The sequence below is a fragment of the Suncus etruscus genome, chromosome 20 (assembly GCF_024139225.1).
Source record: "Suncus etruscus isolate mSunEtr1 chromosome 20, mSunEtr1.pri.cur, whole genome shotgun sequence".
NCBI lineage: Eukaryota > Metazoa > Chordata > Mammalia > Eulipotyphla > Soricidae > Suncus > Suncus etruscus.
The window spans coordinates 13,590,456-13,602,846 of record NC_064867.1 but is presented as its reverse complement, the minus strand read 5'-3'; the positions used below and the strand labels follow the sequence as shown (position 1 = coordinate 13,602,846).

The 12,391-nt window shown below is 34.0% G+C and overlaps 1 protein-coding gene across 1 annotated transcript in view; it reads right to left on the bottom strand.

The window, feature by feature from the left end:
* Positions 1-12,391, bottom strand: part of NEK10 (NIMA related kinase 10) — a 271,236-nt gene that overhangs the window by 41,100 nt on the left and 217,745 nt on the right. The window contains exons 30-31 of the mRNA XM_049766054.1: positions 7,764-7,801; positions 7,531-7,671 (exon numbers count right to left, since the gene is read on the bottom strand). Of these exons, the coding sequence (XP_049622011.1) occupies positions 7,531-7,671; positions 7,764-7,801 (179 nt within the window). The remainder of the gene's footprint in view (positions 1-7,530; positions 7,672-7,763; positions 7,802-12,391) is intronic.

Genomic DNA, 12,391 nt, shown 5'->3' with positions numbered 1-12,391 from the left:
AAAGAAAGAAAATCTTCTTTTTTTGACTTAAAGTCTGAACAGACAGAGTAAGCACAAACACGTTGAGATTTACAGTTTCTGTGCATAACACCAACAAGTTGAGATTTACTTTCAGACAAGCTGTGTTTTTGATAGATGAGAAAGATACTCAATATAGTAAATTAATAGTAATTAAGTAATTAATTAAGTTCACTTAAGGAAAAATACAGAAACTTAGAGTTTGGTTTCTCTTGCTGAGTTTACAGCTTAAAAATAGTCTGTTAGGTCTAGTCTATGCAGCTTGGCTCTTCTCCATTGACTTGGTTATTTCCTACTCTGTGCTACAATGACTAACAAATCATACTGTTCCCTCTGTTCCTCTGGAGGAAACATTTTTCCCCTAAAAGTCAACTCAATTGATGGAGTCCTGAGATGAAATTCTGTGATGTGAAAAAAAATTAATACAAAATCTAACCCAAATTAAAGGCACAGGAAAGCTAGGTCCTCAGCCCCCATTCAATAACCTGGACAAGAAAAATTTATTCTGATATGGAAAATGGATGAAATACTCATTGCTCAATTCCCTGACATCATACTAGAACTGCTACTGCTAGTATGATTCTAACCTCATTTTAGAAATATAAAATTATTTGGGGGTAAAAACATATATTTAAGTAACAATCCAATTCATAAAGGGGCAGGGAATTCATAGTTTTCTAATGCTAGAAGTTAATCTGTTGATATTTACTTATTAAAATGATTTTACAAACTGATCAATAAGATAATCACAAAACTGATGTTTACTGCTTTATAAAAATTTTATCACTCATGCTTAATTTAGCAATGTTATTTCAGCTTTTGTTTCTGACTATATAATCATGCATTTCAAATATTGTCGAGACTGGCTCTTTTATTTTCCATCTACTATCACTAATGGTTACATAAAGCTAGGATATTTGCTAAAGAATATCTTTAAGAACTGCTTATTGGGAGAGTGCAGTTAGAGTAGAAAATGGACCATTATTAAAATGATAGTTGGAAATGATCACTCTGGACAAGAAGTGGGTACTGAAAGAGGTAAAGTGATGTATGTGTGACAAAATTCAGTGGCAAAATTGCAAACCATAGTGTCTAAAGGGGAAATAAGAGAAAGAGAGAAGAAAAGTGTTTGCCACAGAGGCAGAGGGAGAGAGCAGATGAGAAACGGGACATTCGAGATGGGTCATCTGCACTGTGAAGTGTTATGCTCTATATGACTGATTTGTTCAATCATGAACAATTTTGTAACTTTGAAAAATAACAACTGTATTATGAACAACCTTGTGAACCATGGTGTTTAAATAATTTTCAAAAGTAAAACAAAACAATAAGTGAGAGAAGTACAATCCCTGTCTCTAATACAGCCAGTGGTTAGGGGAGGTGGGAGAGGGGGAATATTGGTGGTGAGAATGTTTCACTGGTGTGAAGAGAGTGTTCTTTTTATGACTGAAACCCAACTACAAACATGTTTATAATCATGTTGCATGTTTGTAATAATAAAGATAGTATTAAAATAAAAAATAACTGTGCTTGTGTTCTCCAAGTGTAAAAATAACAATTATAAAATCATAAATTTTTAAAAATAATTTAAGCACTATCTAAGGTATCTGAAATAACAACTAAGAATGTCAGGGCCTTACAATATTGGAAGGTAAGTAGGAGGCTAAATTAGAAGATCTAGCTTGCTTTGAATTGGGACCACTAATAAGTTTTTTTGAGATTGAGTTTCTCTTTTAAATGACATTATCCTACAAAAAGTATGAAAACAATCTATACTTTTAGGAAACATCCTCCTGTGATCTAGGTCATACTTCCTCAGTGTCACCCTTGGCATAAATAACTGGGAAAGAAATTATTACCAATAAAGAAAATTTATGATCTTGTACACCTTCCCTAATTTGAATTCTTGTATTAAAATACTACTGTATCCTAAACATAATAAGTAATCATAAGATTGGGTATTTAGTTGATCACAAAAGCAAGAACAAATAAGGAAAATCATTGTTTACAAATAGGTTTGTGAAATTACAAAAAAGAGTTTATACAGTAGAATGTCGGCATCAATTTTTAAGGCTCATTCTGAGAGAACATATTCCAGATTTATAAACAAACTTGAAAACGATTTTACTATATGGTTTGGAAGTGTAATTAATACAGCCTGGTTCCAACAACACAACAAAAATGTATAAAGCATGTCAAACTGCATGATAGGAATAGTTCTGAGTTTAGATTAATATCTAATGAGCTCATTTTTATAACTGCCATGCAGTAATATGAAATGTGGAATGTACTCAAAATCATGGTAATTTTGAAATGTAGGAAAGTACTTTATCAATAATTTGAAAGTAAGCTTCTATAAGTTTCTCATAGAAAGAACAACTAGAATATTAATTTTCCTCTCTGGAATAATTGGATGAAACAACTACTTTAGTTAAATGTATGTCCTTTATGAACAAAGAACAAATGTAAAAATATTCTCAGTCATCTAGTAAGAAAGCATAATTAAAATAAACAAAATCTTCAAACATAAATAAATTTTGTTAGGAGGCTTGTAGGGTGTATGTCTTGCATGTGGCTGACAAGGTCTGATCCCAGGCACCCCCTCTGGTCCCCAGAGCCTGCCAGAACTAATTTCTTTTTTGTTTTGTTTTGAGGCCACACCCGGTGACACTCAGGGGTTACTCCTGGCTAAGTGCTCAGAAATCGCTCCTGGCTTGGGAAACCATATGGGATGCCAGGGATCGAACTGCAGTCCGTCCTAAGCTAGCATGGGCAAGGGTAGCCTTACCCCTTGCGCCACCGCTCTGACCCCCAGAAGTAATTTCTGAGTGCAGATCCAGGTGCAGATCTGAGTGCAGATCCAGGTGTGGCCCAGAAACCAAACCAAAACAAAACAAAACAAAACAAAACAATAACTTCATCAGAAATCTTTAAGTGACCATTGTAATTCAAAGTGTAGATTATAACAATCCCATTAAATAAGTTCAGTATCTGGGTTCGCTGCAGAAAATAAAAAAATAGATAGGAGTGAGGAAGGTGTCAGTGGTAATACTAAATAGGCTACTTTTTGAGACATTATATTTGTACTTTAAAATTTAGGTTTGAGGGGTAGGAGAGAGAGTACAATGGCTATGGTGCTTGCCTAGCATGTAAACTGGGTTTGATCACTAGCACTAGATATGGTCACCAATATTTTTTTAATTGGGGTTTGACCAAAGCTTGTAAATTCTATATTGAACCTCAATTGTAAATATCAATCACATTAAAATGGACTCTATGTACTTGACAAATACTTTTTTGATAAAATGTTTTGGCGTGATTTAATTTTCATAAGTATATGATACCATTTCCCCTCTTTCTAGAGAAAAGTGTTTTCTTTTTTATATGTAATAGATTCTAGACCTAATTTTTTTCATTCAAAACATTCAGAAGTTTCAAAATAAGAGTGAAAGGAACCTTCTTCAAGATAAAAGCAGTCATCTACATCTATAACACGCTCATAGCCAGTATTATTCTTAATGGTTAAAAAATGAAAACATTCCTTTTGAGATAAGGTACAAAGCAACAATACTCAATGTTTCTAATTTTATTCAACATATCATAAGTCTTGGGTATAGCAACCTGAATATAAAAAGAAATCACATGATCCAAATTTCAAAAGACATCAAAGTATCTCTATTTGCAGATGACATGATAATATACATAGAAGACTGTAAAGAGTTCACAAAATCATTTCTAGAAACCAGTATAGAAAAAAGGCTAGCCACAAAGTCAATTCAAAAATTAGCCATATTCTTAAGAGAATTCTTAAAAGAAAATAATCAGAGTCTAATCTATTCAAAACAGAACCCCAAAACATCAAGTATTCTCCAGAAATAAACTTAAAAAAGTAGTGGATCTATACCATGATAACTTTAAGTCCCTTTAGAAAGAGAAGACCTTAGGAAATAGAAAAATATTTAATATTTGTTATGCCTATATAAAAATGTCCATTCTACTAGATTATCACATATATTCAAAGAAATCCTCAGCCAAATTCAGACTACATTCTTAAAATATTTAGACATGCAGTTGTAAAGTTTGAATAAAATCAAAAGAGGCTCCCAGTATTAAGTCATTCTGAAATATAAGAAACTGGGATCATTACCTAACTTAAAAGAATCCTATAGCTACAGTGATCAAAACAGTATGTAATTTGAATAAGAATAGACTTTTTGATCAATGGATTAGAATTGAATATTCACAGACAAATTCCCATAATTTGGGGCAGTTAATTTTTGACAAAGGAATTGAGAACATGAAATGGAGTAAAGGTTGCTTCCTTAACAAATGGTGCTGGAAAAACCAGATAACTATTTGTGAAAATATTAAAGTTGGAATCATATCTCACAGTTTATACAAGTCATTCAAACTGTATCTTGAGATTGGAACAGAATCTATAATGCACATTGAGAGAAAGATAAATTTTAAAGATAAATAATTCACACAGTAGTGTTTTAGCTATTCTACTATCAGATCTAAAACTATAAGGTATGTAGAAGAAAACATAGGCAAAACACAGCATGACACTGAAACTAAAGGCATCTTCAAGGAGGAAACACCAAAGTCCAAACAAGTGGAAGCAGAGATAAACAAATGGGGTTACATTAAACTGAGGCATTTCTGCACTTCAAAGGAAACAGTAAAAAGGTAAAAAGAGTAAAAGAGTAAAAAGGTCACCCAGGAAATGGAAGAAACTATTCATACAACACATCAGAGGCTAATATCTAAGATATACAAGGTCTTGACAAAACTTAACAAGAAAAAAACCCATCTAACTCCATCAAAATATGGGAAGAAGAAATGAACAGACATTTCCTCAAAGAAGAAATACAGATAGCCAAAAGTTACATGAAAAAATGCTCTGTATCACAAATTATCAGGAAGATGCAAATCAAAACAACAATGAGATATCATCTCATGCCACAGAAACTGGCATACATCACAAAGAACAAGAACAACCACTGTTAGTGTGGATGTGGAGAGAAAGAAACTCTTGTAGGAATGACATCTAGTCCAGCTTTTCTGGAAAACAATATAGCTATTCCTCAAAAAAAAAAAAAAAAAAACTGGAAATTGAGCTCCCATATGATCCAGCAATCCACTCCTAGGGATATACCCTAAGACAAAAAAAAAAAAAACACAATACAATAATGCCCCCTGTACTCTGTGTTCATAACAGCACTATTTACAATAGCCATATTCTGGAAACAATCCATAAGCCCCAAAACAGGTGAATATACAATGGAATACTATGTAGTTATTATACAAAAAATGAAGTCACGAAATTTTCTTATACTTGGATGGCTTTGAAGATTATTATACTGAGTGAAATATGTCATAGGGAGAAAGTCAAGCACAGAATAGTCTCACTTATATGTGGGCTTTAAGTAAAGTAAAAGACAGTATAATAATAACACCCAGAGACAAAAGAGATGTGATCTGGAATGACCAGCCCATGATAACAAGTTTATCACAAAGAGTGATAAGTGTAGAGAAATAACTACACTAACAGCTACCATGACAATGGTGGAGAGAGAAATACAATGCCTGTATAGAAAAGAGGCAGGGGATGGGGGCAGAAGAAAATGGGGAACCAATGGTACCAGGTAATCGTGCACTGGTGAAGGGGTGTGTGCATTTCCTGGTTGAAATCCAACTAGGAACATGTTTGCAACCATGGTGCTTAAATAAGTTATTTATTAAAAATAAAAACATTCAAGGTATAACTCACAATCAACTTGACCAACAGCTTTTCAGGACACAATGGCCCAGTATTGCTCCCTCATTCTCGAAGAACTACATTAGCATCATTTTTTAATTCTCTTAGAGTTAGACTAGAGAGGCAAGTATCAGAATGGAGGATGTTTTGTAGATAAAGTGGCTGAGTTAGGGTTTATAATAGTTATGATTTGATAAGGCAACCAATAGTCTCAATTTACATGTGATGCTTTTGAAAGTGTGACATTTGCATAGATAATATACAAAAAATTATATTTTAAATAAGAAAAATTAAGATTTACACTTTTATTTGAAGGTAGAATGACCCAGAAAGCATTAGCACAGATTTTCATATATGTTAAAATATTCAACATTATCTGCAGAACACTAATATTATATTAGTTATGTGTTTTATTTCCTATATTATAACCATAATAAAACCTTTATAGGCAAACGTCAGTATCTATTAATTGCTTCAAAAATTATCCCAAAACTAAACTCTACTAAATAATAAAAATGCATTAAAATTTAAAGTTATTCATAAGTATCATTTAAAATTTGAATTGTATATAACAAACTGTAGGCCAAAGAAATATAAATTGTGTTATGATGTAAGTAGTTTAACTATGCAAACATCTGGTCAATTTCACTCATATAAAGTCAATCTCATACTAGACTATCTCAATATACCTTTTAGGAAAAGGAAATTTCCTGTTATAAATGGCAACAAAACTGTGAATTGCACACATGTGTGTGAATTATTCTCTAATATAAGAATCAATCAGCAGCAATCATTTTAGCTTTGTTATTATGTTATGAACTTACCTAATGCCAAAATAGCAGAAGAGAACCACAGTCAATATGATAGCTTTAGACAACTTAAGGATAAAACCATCTTTATTTTGCATCTAGGCTGATGTGTAAATGGCCCCAAACTGTCAATAACTCTTTCAAAGGAAATTTAACAAATGTGAAGACATGGACTATATTATAGTCAATCAATTCACATCATCTGTGTTTACTACCATATTAACTCTATAAAATATAAATTTAGAATGCTAATATAAAAATAGTAGTATGCAAAAACTCTAAATTAATCAAAGTAGTAAAATAAAAATGTATGCTCAAGAACCATAAGTATGTATGTTTTAAAACACAATCACAATTTTTGCACTGAATTGTATAGGTTTATCTGATCATCGTACTATTACTAATATAATTACTAAAATAATTTAATCTTCTTAATATAAATCGAAAACAATAACATCAATTTTCCCTAAACCATTCTTAAGAAAATAATATGTTCTTAGTATTCATAATTTTTATTTAAAAAACAATGTCATATAATACTGTTCAGATCAGGTGCAAAATAACTAAATAAACCTGCATTCGAGTATAGGAGATAGAAAAAATATCTTCACTCTTTTGTATACCTAGGTGCAGAGTTTACATATATCTATATAAATGTAGTCACTAGTTTTCGTTAGCAGTGGTAAACAACTGCTTAGCATTCCCATCAAAGCAGAAATGCACATTTCAGTAAAATAGTCTATAATAATCCAATTGAAAAGGGAACACATTATGATATTTTCTTAAATTGCCAAACTAGCAATAATGGGCAAAAACAAAACAAAAATTCCCAATACTTGTACGAAATTACCTTTTGCGCTTCATTCAAACATTGAAGTCCTAACTATTATTTTGTGTTCACCCATTATATGCATGACATCAATTTGATCTGATAAGTACTACCATGATCTTTGAGATTGCGAAGAATCACAGCAGGAAGACTATGTGACTGCCACCCCGTCACTAACTCGGCCTCTAGCTCCTTAACGTGGGCCCTGAGCATGAGGGGTGGAACTTTCAGGAGCAGGTCAAGAGGCAGCAAAGCTGAAGAAATAAAAGAAATATTAAACTATAACACAAATTACACCGGATGTCAGGGAGGCATGTATGATTTTATTGCTATTAACACAGGTTACCTGGTCTTGGTCTGGATCCTATTCCACCAGTGAAGTCTCTGAAAACAGAATGAAAGGCCATGAGAAAAACTTTCAACTTGGATTTAACTATGTTAACTGAAAAATCTACACTTTGCTATGGTTCACATTAAAAATAAATGAAAGCTATTTTCCCCCAAGAAGAGTTCAATACAAAAGGAGACAAACATATTTAACCCAGAGCAGAACTGACATTCTAGTGGCAAATGGGAGGACTTTAATCTCTGAAAACATTTAATAAATTCTTACTGCTTTCAATGATTTATTTACTTAAAACCAAAATTCTAAATTTTTATTAAAAAATAATGTTCAGAATTGTACACACACTGTTTTCCATGATAACTGGATTTAAAACTTGTATTTTAACAATGCTTCCTATATTTAAAACATTGTTGCTCTTGCCTAATACTCTAGATTTCTTGGTCATTCAAAATTTAGCTTCAGTGCTTTCTCCCAAGGAGGTGATTTAATTCTTATCAAGAAAAGTCCTATGTGGGGCCAGAGAGATAGCATGGAGGTAGAGTGTTTGCCTTGCATGCAGAAGGATGGTGATTCGAATCCCGGCATCCCTGAGCCTGCCAGGAGCGATTTCCGAGCATAGAGCCAGGAGTAACCCCTGAGCGCTGTCAGGTGTAAATCCCCCCCCAAGAAAAAGAATAGTCATATGCTACTGTATGAGGCTTTAAAATACAGATTTAGAAATCTTTGTGCTCTTATAAGTTATAGAAACCTTATTTTATTTACCCTGCTAAATGCATTAAAAATAGATAGAGAACATCTGTCATGGATAAAGTGGGGCATAGTTATTTGATGTGTAAAAATATTATAGGCCTTTAATCAAAATAAATAAATCAGTCTGCTAATTCTCTTACACAGGTACATTCATTTTAATCATAAGAATTATTTGTATACATGTAGCACAAACATAAATTATGATGAATTTAAAAATTGGCATTCAGTTTCCCTGCATCCAATGAGAGTAATACCTAATTTTTTTTCTTTTTTCTTTTTTTCTTTCCTTTTTTTTGGGGGGGGGGGAGTTTGGGCTACACCTAGTGACGCTCAGGCACCCAGTGATGCTCAGGGGTTACTCCTGGGTATGCACTCAGAAATTGCTCCTGGCTCGGGTACCATATGGGATGCCGGGGTTCGAACCGAGATCTGTCCTAGATCAGCCATGTGCAAAGTAAACACCTTACCACTGTGCTATCGCTCCAGCTCCTCAAATCTCTTTCTGTAATTTTGATCCAGGCCAAAATAAAAAAGATTTTTGCTAAAAATAAAGCAAAATCTAGAGGTCCTGAGAGGACAGGAGGACTTTAGTAATAAGTCTGATGCTGGATGGTCACACCCATTCATATCTTTGTGAGCAAAATCTAAGGTCTTATGCATATTCTTATATACAGTCATGTATACGTTGATTTATCAAGGTCGTAAATCACAGGTTTCTCTGACATTGTGCACATCTAGCATTTTAGACCCGCCTGGCAACTGTTCCTTGTTGCCTTGACAACAGGATGCAAGCAGGCATGTAGAAACCTTGTTGCTGAGCAACAGAACCTTAAAAGAGTGCAAAGGCAGGATGCGACTATGGCAAAAGTTCAAACCAGAGTTGGGATATGGGTCCTGTTAAATTGAGAGATACAGAAATTATTTAAGATAACAGTCATTCATTTACTAACTAGTGTCTGTGGCCTAATACCAATTAGCTCAATGCAGTACAAATGCTCAATCTTGAGAATGTAACGATTCACTTAGGCAATAGTCTGGTATTTGCCGTCATATAGCAATATTAAATGAATAAGATCATAATTCAATGACCAAAATTTATCTAGATTTGAGGGTACCTGATAATTAAAGAAGCTGAGATCCTATGTACATTATCAAGTTCTGCTACACAGGACAATTTCTTTGCAAATTGAAGGAAAATGTTTTGAATTAATTATAATGAATCTAATTATAAAACTCAAATAGAAATGGTAAAAAAAAAGTCAAGACCTTTCCTAATAAATAGAAATATAGACAGGAATTTTTAGAATACTGAGTATAAATGAAATTGGAATTTTGGAGGAAAATAATAAATATTAGATTTTGATAGTTTTTTAATTACTTGAAACATTTTTAAAACATTTTATTGCTTTTTATTGGTACAAGTATTAATCCAGCTATTATCTGTGAACAAACTACCAAATATAATGTTATATATTAACTTATTGCATTTAACTATTTCTTTTTTTTTTTTTTTTTTTTTTTTTTTGGTTTTTGGGCCACACCCTGTGAGGCTCAGGGGTTACTCCTGGCTATGCGCTCAGAAGTTGCTCCTGGCTTCTTGGGGGACCATATGGGATGCCGGGGGATCGAACCGCGGTCCGTACTAGGTTAGCGCAGGCAAGGCAGGCATCTTACCTCCAGCGCCACCGCCCGGCCCCGCATTTAACTATTTCAAAGTGATTATTTTATAAGAAGGTAAATTCCATTTTACTTTTATAATCCTAATTAGAAAATCACATCAAAATAAAAATAATTTCCACAGTAATATCACTAACTTTTCGGGCCGGAGCAATAGCATAGTGGTAAGGCATTTGCCTTGCATGTGGCCAACATAGGACGGACCCAGATAAGAATCTGGGCATCCCATATTGTCCCTCAAACCAGCCAGGAGCGACTTTTGAGCGCAGAACCAGGAATAATCCCTGAAGGCTGCCGGGTGTGACCCAAAAAACAAACAAAAAAAATCACTAATTTTAACCCCATCTTACTATACACATGGACCTCAAATTCTCAAATTGAGAAAGAACATGAAAATAGAACAACCACTCTGGAAAAGTTTCATGGTATATTAAACACTTTAAGCATATTCTTACTATGACCGAGTCAATTCACTTCTAGATATTTACCAAAAGAAAAACAAAAGTGTCATGTCTAAGGGTTAGAGAGTACATGGGGTAAAGGCACTTGCTTCAATTCAGCCAATCCCGATTCAATATTTAGCACCACATATGGTGTCCAGAGAACAGACAACTTATCAGGTGACCCTGAGCACAAAGTCAGGAATAAGCACTGGGCACAAGCAGGTGAGGTCAAAACCATTCTCTCCACAATAATGTATGTATGTATGTATGTATGTATGTATGTATGTATGTATGTATGTATGTATGTATAACAAAGTAAGTGTTCATCACAAAACTTATTTTGTAAGGGCCACATGAATTGGTGCTAGGAATGGTGGTAGAAGAGGACATGTAGTGTCAGGATCACACATGTTTAGTGTATATTCTACTATTTGAGGAGTGTCCATAAAGCAAAAAAAAATTTTAATGAATAGAGTCTAGAGAAGGCCCAAGATATAGCTATATATCAAGTGATAGAACACTTGTCGGATAAGACTGAGTTCAATCTCTCTGAGGTACAAGGCTCTAGCATAATTAGCTATGACCTCTATACAAATAAGTAAGAATAAAATTAAATCTAATCTATAATGCATCAAAGCAGATATATGATATTCTGGGATGGGGAATGAGGAACAGAAATGGGCATGAGGACATATTTAAGTGTCTATGTTTATGATCTCAATTGCAATGTCATGGGGGAAAATATAGTCAAAACCTATCTGCTTGCCAACCAATTAACCTTCAACTGAGTATGAGTGATTATAGCTACAGCATCTATGTGGCAATTATTGAGATTAAAAAATATCTACTGGAATATCCCAAGTGACACTATTACTTATGACTCTCCAGTTAAACATAAAAGAGCAAAGACATATAATCAAATCTAAATTCTAGTAACCCAAAGATCTAATTAAAAACAAATTGTGCTACGTGAATATTCTTGTAGTATAAATGACATGTTTTTTATGGGCCAACTGGAAGAAGCACTTTACTATAAGATTAAACATGCCGGGCCCGGAGAGATAGCACAGCGGCATTTGCCTTGCAAGCAGCTGATCCAGGACCAAAGGTGGTTGGTTCGAATCCTGGTGTCCCATATGGTCCCCCGTGCTTGCCAGGAGCTATTTCTGAGCAGACAGCCAGGAGTAACCCCTGAGCACTGCCGGGTGTGGCCCAAAGACCAAAAAAAAAAAAAAATTAAAAATGCCATATTACTATCTCCAGTTTTCTGATGGTCCAAGAAAACTCTGAGAATGTGGCATCCTGGTGGGGAAAATTTGATGTGTAGGTATATGGGAACAAAGATATAGAGGTCTCTAACACATGAGGGCTGCCATTTCCATTGGAAAAATGGGTCACTCTATCCACTGACTTATTGCATCTCAGTTTTAATTTTGGCTTCCTGCATTTATATGATTTGGAGATAAATAATTGAGGTCTGTTGAAGGAAGGGCTTGGTATAAGAAAGGAATCCAGGAAAAAAAGTTTTTATTGATTTCATATAGTTTCTGCTTAATAAGTAGTTCATAGCAAGTTACATAGATTTTATAGAGAAGGGATCTGCCTTTATTTGATTTTGCTATCTAAGATCAATTTAGAAAATGTTTTGTCACCTGATGATGGCTTTCTAGTACTAATATGGGTTTCTGTCATCAGTCTAGAGGCTTGAGAGCTGCCCTTCCTAGTTTGCATTGCCCTTAACCTTTGTCCATTTGCTCC